This window comes from Scleropages formosus, chromosome 8 (assembly GCF_900964775.1).
Source record: "Scleropages formosus chromosome 8, fSclFor1.1, whole genome shotgun sequence".
NCBI lineage: Eukaryota > Metazoa > Chordata > Actinopteri > Osteoglossiformes > Osteoglossidae > Scleropages > Scleropages formosus.
This window is the reverse complement of record NC_041813.1, coordinates 21712036-21726045: the sequence shown is the minus strand read 5'-3', so window position 1 is coordinate 21726045 and position 14010 is coordinate 21712036. Positions and strand designations below refer to the sequence as shown.

The 14010-nt window shown below is 45.7% G+C and overlaps 1 protein-coding gene across 2 annotated transcripts in view; it reads right to left on the bottom strand.

The window, feature by feature from the left end:
* Positions 1-14010, bottom strand: part of ascc3 (activating signal cointegrator 1 complex subunit 3) — a 159877-nt gene that overhangs the window by 24789 nt on the left and 121078 nt on the right. For both annotated transcript variants that reach the window (XM_018757274.2, XM_018757275.2), the window contains exons 20-30: positions 13529-13705; positions 11719-11944; positions 10922-11076; positions 8650-8748; positions 8403-8571; positions 6246-6466; positions 4935-5020; positions 4559-4725; positions 4245-4390; positions 2623-2743; positions 994-1136 (exon numbers count right to left, since the gene is read on the bottom strand). In XM_018757274.2, coding sequence (XP_018612790.1) covers positions 994-1136; positions 2623-2743; positions 4245-4390; positions 4559-4725; positions 4935-5020; positions 6246-6466; positions 8403-8571; positions 8650-8748; positions 10922-11076; positions 11719-11944; positions 13529-13705 — 1710 coding nt within the window. The remainder of the gene's footprint in view (positions 1-993; positions 1137-2622; positions 2744-4244; positions 4391-4558; positions 4726-4934; positions 5021-6245; positions 6467-8402; positions 8572-8649; positions 8749-10921; positions 11077-11718; positions 11945-13528; positions 13706-14010) is intronic.

Sequence of the window (14010 nt, the reverse complement as noted above, 5' to 3'; positions counted from 1 at the left end):
ATATATCGTGCAGAACAGCTCACAAATGATGGAATCAACTCCCAGTGGACGAAGAGATAGGAGGGGGGGGAAAAAAAAAAAAAAAGAAAGAAACTTTATAAGCTCAAGAGTTTCTGGAACGTTCTGCAGCCAAGCAAACTGTGTTGCTGACCAGATTACGGCTGTCCTTCACAATTACGCTAGACCCTGTGTAGCCAGGGCCCACAGCTCTTACGAAACATCAAACCCAAGCCAACTTGGGAGATGCGATGTCAAGCACGTTCAGCACTGTGGAAATACCGCATTTTCACCACAGTGCAGTCTTCCTTTAGCACAGTACATTTCTGTTTTGACAGAGCACTAACCGCAGCAACCTGACAGACTGGACATGGACATGGCCAGCATGATGAGTCCTGAACCATCAGTGTAGGACTGCCTGTAGAGGCAGTGCCATGCTGGGTGGAGCTGTTGGAAGGTGGATGGAGTTGTTAAGATGGTCAAGGTTTTGAAGACAGGAAGGTGTGAAGGCGGTGGCAAAGGTGATGGAGATGGATGCGATGGAGGTACTGAATGAGGTTGTAAAGGAAATAAAGGGAGTGGTAGATGGAGATGGTGATGGTGGTAGAGAAACCAACTCTGCTGGAATTCTTTGCTTGTACAGAAGATGCTGGTTTTCAGAGTGACCGAGGTACGGCGGCACATCTCTGGAACCTCCTTAACAGAGAGCCGTCATAACAGCACACTCCAGAAATTACACCCAAACATGTGCGCACATCTTGAAGCAATCTGAAAACACAGCGAGGAAGGTAATAGAAAATGACATTGGCTTTTCCTGGAGATGTGGCTCCAGCTCCTTCTGAAATTGCGGTAAAGACCAGTGATTAAGAAGGGCCACAGTACTGATTGGCTGTATTCCGGGCGACGAGGGGAACAGCGACACCGTAGGCTACATTAGCTCTGTCCAACTATGTGGATCTCCTTGTCCTCCGGCCACTGAGCGAGCAGCTACCTCACCTCCCTTTCATCCTGGTGCAGCCACTGCTTGGGGTCGTCCTCGGTGGCCAGGAAGGCGATGAGGTCCAGCGCCGTGAGACGAGTCTGCCTCCGTGACGACACAAAGATCAGCACAGGCTTGGCGGGAGAGTGGCTGCGGATGGCTGAGAGAGAGAGAAAGCCTAAGTTTAGTCTATGTGAGGCATATTCAGATCCAAGGGCGTGACCACGGCTTTCAGGCACCATTGCTCAATGTTCTACACTCATGGTTCCTCCAGCACTTGACACTGGAGAGACTCAGCTCTGTCTCCTCTTCAGGGCACATAACAAACTGGGCACTAGACCTAATCTTTGATCCAAAGCCCCCTTCCAGCACTCTGGCTCTTGGTCACTAAATGCTCATGTTCCCCACTTTGTGTAAAAGTGCATTTTAGGAACTCCAAACAAAAATCAAAAGCCAAAAGATTCTCGGTGTTGCCTCCAACACGATGAAATGAGATCCTTCTTACCATCGAAGCTGCTGAATCCCTATCAACATTCAAAGAAGGGTCTCAAAGCATCTGTTTCTTACAAACTTCTCCCTGATCTCTTTGCTGCATTAACTTTCACAGTGTCATTTGTTCAAATACACACACACTGGCTGAAGCCGCTCGTCCCAAACGGGGTCGCGGCGAGCCGGAGTCTAACCCAGCAAACCAGGGCATAGGGCAGGAGAGGTGGGGACACACCCAAGACGGGACGCCAGTCCGTCACAAGGCACCCCAAGCGGGACTCGAACCCCAGGCCCGCCAGGGCGCAGAACCCGGCCAAACCCACTGCGCCACCGCACCCCCTCTTTTGTTCAAATAATAAAACAAATGCACTCCCTATCCATTCTGTATGCAATAACTTGTGAGCATGTGTTGAAAAAATAAAGCTGTTGAAACTGTTGTGAAGTGACCGTACCTTAATAATAGCACGTCGGCGTTTTGTCTCTCCATTTGTTGTCGATGTACTTTTGTTTACTCTGAGCTGTACATCGTTTTGGTAACGGTGCTAAATGAATAAATGTGAACATTAATGCCAGCCAGTTCCCTCGATGATACGGGGGGAAAGTGTTTCTCGACCCTTTGCGTGTCTGTGATGAGGTGACGTGTGTTCAGGACCCAGTACGGTGCTCCATTCCACTAGATTTATGGGTGTTCTGCAGATGTGAGCGACGGTACGGGACGGTAAAGTCAGCGGGGACCATCGGGACTGACTGCTAATATCCGAGCGGGAAGCTGGACTGTATGTGTGAGCCTGTGCGGTGTGACACTGTGAGTGACGCAGGCTGTCCCTCGCACACACAGCAGCTGTGTTTTACAAGCCCACCAGAGCCCATCAATCCTACTGATGACAAGGGGACTCTGGACCTGTCACTGGGGGCATCATTCATCAAGCAGAGAGAGAAGGGCACAGTAATCCTCATCAGCAGATAATTTAAAAACACAATTAAGCAACAGTGAGGACTAAAATACACAACTAGTGCTTTTTCACCTGCTTTGTATATTAATTGAAATAGTTAAAAGGCACTTGCAGCCTGTTACGGTGAAGGTATTTAAAATAAAAAGCCACCATGGTTGTTGTATGGGCAATGCGTATTTGTGTGCTGCAACTCAGATGAGGTACCTTGGAAGACGGGCTTGTTCATACTGGCCATTCGGGGGCAGTAGTGCTGCCCAGGGAAGCCCTGGATGTGCACCTCCAGCGGGACGGGGCGCACAGAGGGACGGAAGTTGAAGAGGCCCATCTGAAAGACAAGAGGAAAACGGTCTTACACAGGTGTGACACAGGTGCGACATGAGCAGCCAGAGGGCCAGGGGGGGCACTACTGTGGATATACTTGTGTGCATGCAGAGTACAATATTCTAAGTTGTTTTGGTAAACAATAATAATAATAACAACAATTACAATATAAATAATAACATTAAACACTGTACACTTTGTGCACTTCACTGAGCCACTACACCGTCATTGACCCTTTACCCAGTGCCACTACGGTGAGACAGGTGATCAAGTCCAAATTGGAGCGCGTCTAAGAGAAATGTGAGAAAACGGGGGCCAAATAGGCATCAACTAGTGAACTATTGAAAGTCAACCAGTCAAAGTGAACTAACAGCTCAGTGCAATGATTGGTAAAATGACTTTCAGTCAATTTATTACAGCTAATGACATCTTCACTGAAACGCAGTATTATAAACATTTTAAATCTACCACTTAGACACATCCTTTTTCAGAAAATCCAACAGATGTGAACACTAAGAAACCAACTGTCTGTCAATCAAATAAAACATAGCACTAACTACGTAACTTTTTTAACCCTACATATTAAGGATCGCAACTGAAACAATGGAGAAACAACCTGACAAAATGAGAAAAAGCGGAAAGCGGAAATCCAAATCACCGCCAACATTACAGAACCCTTTAAATAAAAACTGTCCCGTGCCGGCAATGTGGAAAAATGAGGAATGAAGCACACTTGTGCTGGAACACACTGCGGAAGTGTGTGTGCATCCACTGTTTACATCGCATTTGTGCGGACAAAAAAAAAAAAAAAAACAGCCCAAGAGGAGCCACGTTCGCACTCATCCCAGACGTGCACCTGTATGTGGCTGCGCTGTCCCTGTGACACACACGCTGTGGCACAGGCCCCAGCTGGGGGTAATTACCACTCTTTATTGTCCCTGGGCGCGAGGCGGCTGGCCAGTGCGTGTGCGTGCCCGCACATATGTAAGAGGCGTCGTAGTGGATCAGTAGTGTGAGGCCCCTGCCCCCGCCATCCAAAAGAGACTAATGGAGAGAGCCCCCCCCCCCCCAAGGAAGTACAGCTCACACCTGGGTGTCTCACTCATTTGAGTCATGCTACTGCAACCTTTCCACATTAGTCAAATTAAAATCATAACTCTTCACCTTCCTTCACTTTCGAAACCACATGCTCATGTGCACACACGCACAGACACAGATGTGGATATTAACTGACCTAGGAGTCTCTTTCATCTTGTGTGTAGCAGGACCCAAACAAATCAGTTTTCTTTTCAGAATTTTTCAGTATTTTGTGCATCATCACTCCCTACACACTGTGTGTGCAAACCGTTTTTCATGGGTCACTAGAGGGCGCCACTACCGCAATGTACATATACAGCATACACACTGTATTGACCTTTTTTCGCTTCTGCATGGGCATTCTGCAGCACTAAAGCAAGGAAAGATGTGGAGACCAATCCAGGTGGGATGGCGGCTGAGGGGTTCACCTGTCCAATGCCGAGCCAGTCGGCCAGGTCGCGGGCGTTGGCCAGCGCTGTGGAAAGGCCCACCACACGCACAGCCCGGGATGTGTGAGACGAGATGAAGTTGGTCCTGGACACGATGACCTCGAGGACGGGGCCACGATCCTCCCCTGCAGGAGGACAAGGGTGGAGTTCCACCATGGGAGCCATCATTATACAGGTAATGTACTCGGGGTGTTCACTGTCCACATGCGAAGTGATGCGACCCTATACCCAGGTGAGCGCTATCCAGAAGGCTGTGCAGCTGTGTTGTGAGTTTTACACATGACGTGCCATACCCAGCAGGTGGATCTCGTCAATGATGAGGATGGCCACCTTCTGGACGTAGCTGCGGTTCTGCCAGCTGCGGCTCACCCCATCCCACTTCTCGGGTGTGGTCACGATCAGGTCGGCCTGGGCGATCGCCCGCATGTCTGGTGTCACATCGCCAGTGAGCTCCACCACCCTGCCAAGGGACACAAGCGCAGAGTCCCCAAGAGCACGCTGACACAACGACTGGCACACAATAACAACCACTGTCACACACATACAAGCCACAACATTTCTGTAACACTCATACACAAAATCCAACACAGATATAGCCATCTTGAACAAATTGTTAAAGAGCCACATGCACAAACAAGCAGATACACATGCCCAAAAGTGTGAACCTACTTCTTCCCAAGCTTCTCCTCCATCCTGATCTTCCAATCCTCAATCCTTTCTCGAACCAAGGCCTTCAGCGGGGCGATGTACACTGCCTGCGTTCCACAGGACAGATGCACGTAAGCAGGTACGAGTTCATGAGTAACACACACACACACACACACACACCTGTGAATGGAGAGCACAGGTGCCTTCCCAGTGACAAGGCAGACCTTTTCCAACTTGACTGCCCCTGAAGGGACTACAGGAGATACTAAAACAAACTACTGTGGGAACTACTGCTGACACAAGAGAGGAAGTGCATCCATTCCTCAATTTGCAAACCTAATTAATTTTTGGAAACCTGTTTGAGAGGTGAAAATTCATGAATGGAAATCATTATTGCTTATGGAGCAAATTCTAAGTCGTAGGACCCAAGCACAGTTAAAAACCACCACAAAACCTTAATGCAATAAGAAATATTACTCCTGTCTCACCAGCAAATACAATTACCAAAATTCACAACTGATATTAAAGTTACAAACACTGCAATAAAATACAGTACTGCACATACATATATATCTACATACAGCACGTATTTATGCATGTAGTAAACGTACAGTGAAGAGAAAGGAATATAAGACAAAAATGTTACAAATACAAAATATTTTCAGAGATTATCCTAATCACAACAAACAAGTGAGTTTTCCAATTAAATTGAACTGAGAGGCATGAGGTGTGGGAGTAACAGAGAAAGTGTTCCACTGATGTATGGATGAATGACCAATTGTAAGTAGTGTACCCAGCAGTGTAAGTCACCTTGGTGAAGAAGGTGTGTGGGCTGGTAACACTACATGGAGTTTGTTGGAAGTCGCTTTGGAGAAAAGCGTCTGCTGAATGAATAAATAAATAAATAAATGTAAGTGTAATGTAGGTGACTAATCTAGTGAGTTATTCTCATTAGTTTGATTTTTAACAATAATTACAACTCGCAGCGCAAGCGACTGCCTTGAGGGAACTTAAGAACTAATACAGTGTTTGTTCCCATAATGCTTGGTGGCACAGAGATGTGAACACTAGACTGCTAGGTACCGATTCAGCAGAAGTTTTCTCAAATGTAAATGTTTATCTGAGAAAATAAGGGTCAGATTAATTGGAATTTAAAGATGTACATTCAAAAGCAAAAATTCATAATTGGAGTGTTTGGAAAACAAGGAATGGTTACTGAAAGAACAGGTGAAGAACAGCTACAGGAGAAGTGAAGTGGAAAGGTTGGAGAAGCAGAAGGTGAATGGCTGGAGACACGTCTGGAGGAAAGGGGAGTTACTGAGCCAGGCCCACCTTGGAGGTCGGATACTGGTTGAAAATGCGGAAAATGGCTAGCTCTGCGGCGATGGTCTTGCCGGAGCCCGTGGGCGCCCCCAAGAGGACGTTGCTGTCTGTATGATACACTGTGTGGAAGATCTGCGTCTGGATGGGGTTGAAGTGAGTGAACTTGTACAAGCTCTCATACTCGCGGTTCCCCAAGGCGCTCACAGGCAGGGGCTGGAGGTCCAGCAGCTCTGCAATGCAAAAGCAACGTCAATCAGAAAAGCACCTAAATGAATAAAAGTAGACGTAAATGTAAAAAAAAAAAAAAAAAAATCACGTTGAGCCTCATTATTGTCAGTGAAGGGTTTGAATGATTCATACTTATTTACTTTACTAGGCCACACATGGGAAAATAAAATCACTCTGGTTAAAACTCTAAGGCTTATAGCCGAGCTAATGAGTTCCAGAGGCTAATTTACAATGGGGACACCGCAAAGCGGCTGGGGGGGGGGGGGGGGTCACCTGTCATTCCCATGCAAATCACAGCAAAGGAGTTAATGTGTGCTGTACTTCTGCCTCTGGGTTTTTACCACAGTGTGGAATTTGTTGTTTTGTTTGTCTCCACAGATAAACCATGACAACGTGAGAAGTTATATTTAGCACATTTTGTAATGAAAAACTATTCTTATACGACACTTTCAAACCAGGTACAGAGTGCTTTCACAAAGGTTCTACTTCTCACCCAACTTCTTATCTCACGTTGCAAGGTACATTTTTTTTTTTGTGAAAGAGTAAATGTTTGGTTTTTTTTAATACATAAATTGAGCATATGGCCATATTCTCACATAAAAGGCATTCAAAAATGAAAATGTATTTAGAGTTTCCAGAGTTGCATTCAAAAGAAAGTGAATACGACTATTTGTATCATACCTTTTTCTCAGCAATCTCATTAAAATTTAAAAGTGCACCTGTATTGATTGTTATTCTAGCTGTACTCAACCGCATCGGCAGACAATAAACAGCATAGAATTTACGAGGTCCCACAAGTGAAAAACAGATCAAATATGTTGCCAAGAAGGTCAAGGAACTCCCCACTAAACTTTGAAATACAGGCATTTGGAGGTTAAAAAAAAAGCCTGAGTTAATAAAAAGCCCAGAACCATCCCAGAAGCACATCCAGGTTCATTTTAACAAAACTGCAGAAATATGCCACAACAGCAAGCAGAACCAAGAGAAACCAGACTGCTTTGAGGCTCACTTTGAGGTGGTGGTGGCAGCAGCATGACGTGGGGATAAAAACAGTAATACAACTGAAAGCTAAAAACAGGAAAATCATGCAGGATAACCTCTTACAGGTGATAAGTGGTCTGGGTTTAGGGAGAAATCCACGTTCCAGGAGTACAATGACACAGAACACACTGCAGCAACTACTCTGGGTTGTTTTAAAATTGGGATGGTTCCAAATCTTAAATATCCTGCCGCAACCGAAGCTCCAAATCTAGCTTGGCAGTTTGACATGAAAAGTGGAGTAAATCTGCTTGGAGGAATGGTTCAAAAATTCCAACTTCTATATGTGGAAAGAGTACTAACATACCCACAAAGACAGAGGGGCAAGTTGTGCAAAACGCCTGTCTACAAAGTACAGACCTGAGGCTATGATTACTGCTGTAAATGAGAGGCAAGCTGTTCATTTTTGTCATAATGTTCTAAACTTTTCCACATATTCAAGTTTTCAGACGCAACACAACAACATTTGGAAAGAAAAAGGGAGTGGTGCTGAATATTTCCTGAAGGCACCGTATAGATATACACTGCAAGGCACTGTGAACGTTCAGAATGAACATTCTGACAGCGAGTCACATTTACAGACATTTGTTTACAGTTAGAGGATCTCTGAAACAATGCTATTCTGTTCCATTTATGCCATATATACAGTTCGATTCACACAAATTATAGCACAAAATGCTACTATAAAAAAAAAGAAAGTGAAACTATACTACAGTACTGCATCTGACACAACCCAGTTACAGGGCTAAACAGAGTAAACAAACCATTTCACTGCTCAAGGCCCTATGCAGCTGTGAGAACAAATGAAGAATACCTGTTGATGTGACAAAAAAGTTCACAGTACCCACCGTGTGTATGGTGGGCGCGTGAGGTAGGTTACTGGTGTGTGAGGTACATTACCAGTATGCGGCGGGTGTCTCTCTGGCAGAATGAGGTGCTGGAAATTGATGATGCACACAGCCTCGGCACCGAGCCAGCGGTCCGACACAGCGCGGATGTAGTACTGTGAGGGCAGGGGCTCAAATATGGGGATGGTGAAGACCAGCTGCTGAGGCTCGCCGGCCACCACCTGGGGACAGTGTGGTGCATGAGACATACGGAGCAGCAGGGGTGCGCTTCATCAGGACAACAGAGAAAGCTGACACACCTGTTTCTTCTGCAGCAGGAAATACTCTGAATGGTAGATGTGGTCATTGAGAGGATCCTCAACCCACACCCACCAGGGCTCCCCAACCGACCCGTGCACCTAAGAGAGGGGCAAAGAGACAAGTACCATAGTGTGTTCTGAGACAGACTTTGCATATGTAGGAGAATAGGGGAGAGTTTTCTAGAACCTTCCCTCAAATTGCCTTTACTCACTCCTGAACACCTTCTTCACCACAGCCTTAGCAAACTCTTCACAGGTGTCAAGCTCTGACTTGTCAACAGCCCTAGCTGATACGATACAGGGATTTCACACTGGGTCCTCAACTTAGACACACAAATGGGACTGGAAATCTATTCGCAAATCGTTTTGATTATAAATCCAAAAACTACATCATAACAAGTAAAAACTTTCCAATACAGGAGATACAAAACATCTATATGCATAAAAGTAAGGCAAACAAAATTGAACAATAAATTTAACAATTTCACCTTGAATTACCGTCTGCCTGCCCATCAGATAGGAGTCAGGACGACTACCTGTCCGACTATAAAAATTTACCCTAATTACCTGTTCCAGACAGTTGGAGAGCCGTTAACGTTGAGCCCTATGGGTTTAGCCCTAATTAACATACTGTATAAACACACATTCAGTGGAAAAGAGCTTTGTACACCTGGAGTCCAAACACACAAGCCACTAAGACACACTGAATACGACAATGGCGAGGTGTGTTTCATCGATACAGCTCGGCCATTAAGTGCTTCGCACCACGCTCTATTTGCTGCTGGGGACCGAGCCCAAGACACGTGTCCGCAGGCCTCGCCCATATGGAGGGGATCAGAGCTAAGCCACGGGTATTCTGTTTCTTCTCTCCCATGCTAGGATCACGCATCACTAATGGCACGCAAACATCCATCATCGTACCCAACATGCAAGTGCCAGGCAGTGACAATGGAGCTCCTCTTTAAGCAGGGAGGAATCCATTAGTATACTGGCGGTGATCTTTGCGCAAGAACGCCATAATCCCCGGCATTTCCCCTAGTTTAGGGGCTGACAGCTCATCGTTCTGTAACGTTATCTATGATGTTCCTCAACATTAATTATGTCTTAATGTTCTTGAATCCTGGGAGACCACCCCCACTGTCAACCTGGGGGTGGGAGACTTGGGAATGAATGGATGCAAGATCCATCATGTTGGTGATGTAAACAAACACACTGGAGGTAAATAAACTTTGATGTTGTGCGCTTGTCCATCCTCAGGATCCACCATGCAGGCTTGGACCCAGTCAAAGAGAACCAGTGTGGCGCTTGGCCAAATGAGTGCGAACCAAGAAGTAATTTTTTTGAGCCCAACCAATCTAGCGGTCTTCACACCATAGTTCCAGGTAGATGGTCATGCATACACAGCTACAAAAATGCATACAGTGCCAAGAAAAAGTATTGACCCATTCCCAATTTCCTCTATTACTGAAGATTTCTTATACACAAAATCTTCTCAGGCTTTCAGCTGAAGTCTAATATAAGATACAGGTACCTGAGTGAACAAATAATGCCTTTTCTATAAACTTTTCATTTATTTAATGAGGTTATCCAACACCAAGTGGCACTGCATGAAAAAGTAATTGACGCTTAACTGTTTGTGACGCCTGTGGCTGCAATGACCGCAACCAAAGACACCCATTCACAGCTTTGCTTTCCACAACGCAGAGAGGCAACTGAATTTCTATTAACTATATTTTGATTAATCTCTCCATGTGAGAGAGAGCGAGAGAGAGAGACACAGGGAGATACCATAAGGGAGCTGAAGAGCATCTGGTATGTTGGCATCTCCCCTGAACATCTGTCCTAGCAAGAACAAACCCTTCTGAAGCCTTAATCTCACAGAAGTGTCCCCAATCTGAAAATGAGACAAAGCATAATCTTGACTTCCACTCGTAGCCTTCAAAACAAAACCTTACCTCATGCTCACAAGTGTTAGCAGTTATAGCAACAAAGCCAAGGCATAAAGTAATTAATTTCTATCATATTACAAGTGGGAGTTTGTTCTCCCAGTGTTTTCACGTGGGTTTCCTCCAGGTGCTCTGATTTCCTCCCGAAGTGCTAAAACACAGTATGTGTACGTGTTTGAAAGTGATTGCCCTGTGCCCGGGATGTACCCTGCCTCGTGCCCTGTGCCTCTGGGATAGGCTCTGGATCACGGTGACCTTGCATTAGGACAGGCGGTTACAAACTATAAAAGACTGCTGCAGTTAAACAAGCCATACAGTCACCGTACCTGGTCGCTCCACCTGAAGTCAGGGGTGATTGTCAGCTTGACCCGGAGGACGGTGCGTGTGATTGGCTGGATGGTTGCATCCATCAGGATGGAAGGAATTTGGTGAACACACTGTTTGACCTTTAATCCGATGTTCACATGGTGCAACATATGACCTGCGTGTTAAAAAAAAGAAAAATTTAAAAAAGCTGACCCCTCAATAACATACTTTTGTTTATGAAAGAGGCACTAAAGGTTTGCCACACTGATAAAAAACTGAAATACAAACTAGTTAACAGCACAAGTTATAGCTGTAAGTACTGAAAATTACATTTGCAAAGTATGAATTGAATACATCTGAAGTTTATTTTTTTAAAATAAATGTACTACCCCTGGATGTGGGTATTTACTGACAACATGGTGAAACATGGAATGCCATACTCAACCAGCAGCATAAGCGTTCATTTACTTAAGCGATACAACTGGTGGGTCAAGAGATGGCCGTGGAAATAAACAAGTGCTCTAGGATCTGTTGTCTTTAACAAGAAAAACATATTCCGGGATGGGATTACCATAGAAACGTACAAGTGTAAAAGAATCTACCTCCTTCATGAAAAAACTTGGATTCGGGGGATCACCATGGAAACACAAACACTAGTGTAGTAGAATCCATCGATCTCAGCAACACAGAGGTTCAAGGGATCGCTACTGTAAGATTTATAAGGCAACTGCCAGCATCCTCATTTCGGGCAATCACCCTTGATGCACACTGCACGGTCTTCAGTGAAACCAGGGAGAGAGGACACACACACACATACCAATCTCATCCTTCCTCATGTCCTTGAGCTTGTCCACGGTAAGCTTGCGCTCTTCCAGGCGGGACAGGACCGTCTCGGGCAGCGTGGAGAACTGGCGCAGTGGGTGGGCCCAGCCCCACAGACGCTTGTCGATCACCTTGCACAGGTTCAGTAGGCGGTATGTCATGGCAGGCCAGCGCTTCCGTAGTGCGATCTCAAAGAGCGCCCGCACGATACGGGCAGCATTCTGTCGAGATGAACAACACATGGTCAGCATGGCATTGCCTCATTTCAACTGAATGCGATCTTGAGGGAACAAGTGAAAAACCGCACAAGTACAGCCAAGCAGGAGTACCTTCAGTGAAGACAAAAAGAGGAAGGGGTCGGCACCCTGGAGCAGCACATTAGTCAATCTATCTACTTATCAACCTATCTATCCATCCATCCATCTAAAGACCGGTAACCATAACTTAACCATCTCTGCCTCACTGTGTTGGAAGTGAGAGAAACCCTAACCACAATCCCACCTGCCCCATTTCATGCCTCTGTTACTAAGAGGATGTTGAAATTAAAGTTTTGACCCACAGCGCCACCCCGTGGTTCAAACTGAAATGCTTCTGGATCAGGCTGCTCACATCCTTGCTGTCACTGTGCAGCAGAGAACTACACATTTGTTTTTTTGAAAAGGATAACAAAGATAGCGACGACATCACCATTTCTCAGAGGATTTCTGCAAACTGCACCCAACATCCTAGGAGGCTCAATGTTTCAAATCACGGTGTTCTGGCGTCTCGCTGCTTCGCTAATACACGCCGAAGCTGTGGGGGAGAGCAGCAGGAGCACCGCTTCTGGACAGTTGCTAAATCCATCGAGATGCAGCAGTGAGCTCAGAGCCAACGGTGTGAGAGTAAACTTGTGAGCTGATGGGTCTGGATTTGGAATCACATTCATTTTTTGCACAATGGGCAACCGGTTCAAAAATCCCCGGGACACATCTGAAATCTAGCGAATTAGGAGCAAAGAGGGAATTCGCTGAAACTATGTCAAATATTCAGACACATGGAATCGGTTACCGCGGGAAACCAGAGATAAATGGGTTCAGCAGAGGATGGGAGGCGATACGGGTGGAAAAAAAAAGGCTGAACACAAAGGATTCCTGGCTCCCAGTCACTGTGAAATACGTACCATCTCTAATGTATAATAGCCAGACTAACCAAATAATTTGATTTTAACAGACAACAAAAAAAATCCAAAGGAACATAATCAAAGATTGATGTGGGCAGTGAAAAAGATCTGTTTAGTTTAAAAAAGATGGAAATATTTGTGAAGGAAGACAATATACATGAATCTACATGATCCGAGCATTTACAGTCTAGTTATGGGTGCCTGATAAAGGATAATAAGTACTGCTATAAATTTTGTGTTGAGATGCATACCACATGTTGTGGCTTAAGGAGTCATTTCGGAAGAGGCACATCTCAAACATGCCGTGTACAGAACAGAGTAGGCTCCCACTCACATCCTGGGTGAAGAGCAACTGTTACGGATGGTTACCAAAGCTATGCAAGAGGAGTCAGGTGACACGGAAGAAGCTGCCCAGTCACAACAGGTTTAATTATATCAATTTGCTAGTATATCCTACGATTCGAAGCGAGAAACCAATGTTCAGGGAGATGTGAATAGGGCAGCTGGGCTGGAAAAAGAGCCAGTGTCCCCAGCACCTTGCAGGGACGATGGTTTCCAGTGGCTTGGCCAGTTCTCCATAACTGAGTGCAGGTGGACTGTCTGGAAACACCTTCCAGATGTTAGAGATGGAGACATGCTGTCTCACCTGAGCTACATAGGACAGGTCAGAGATGAGGGAGAAGCTGTCCACCTCCCCACGGCCGATGTAGGTCTGCAGGAGGACGTTGATCTTGCCGTAGCCGTTCTCCACGCCACCTGCCGCAGGGAGCTCACAGTGATTGTGCAGCAGGTGCTCCAGTTCCTCCATCTCTTCCTCGCGCACCTGTCGATCAAGAAGCAGCAGCAGTCAGTTGTAGCCCCCCCACTGGCACCTCTCATTCTGCAAAGGCACAGCCACATCATCCCAGCTGTGACCTGGACAGGCAACAGCGTTCACCTCCAGGCTGAAACTGAACCACCATGTACAACACATGAAGAATAACACAATCTGCACATGTACAGATAAAATGATCAGAAGTACTAAAAGCATACATATATTTTATTATTCTGATCATAAATTTTCCATCCGTATAAACAGCGTTTACAAAAAGTGTTTGGGCTGGTGAAAGGAGTTGTTCGTCGCTTTGG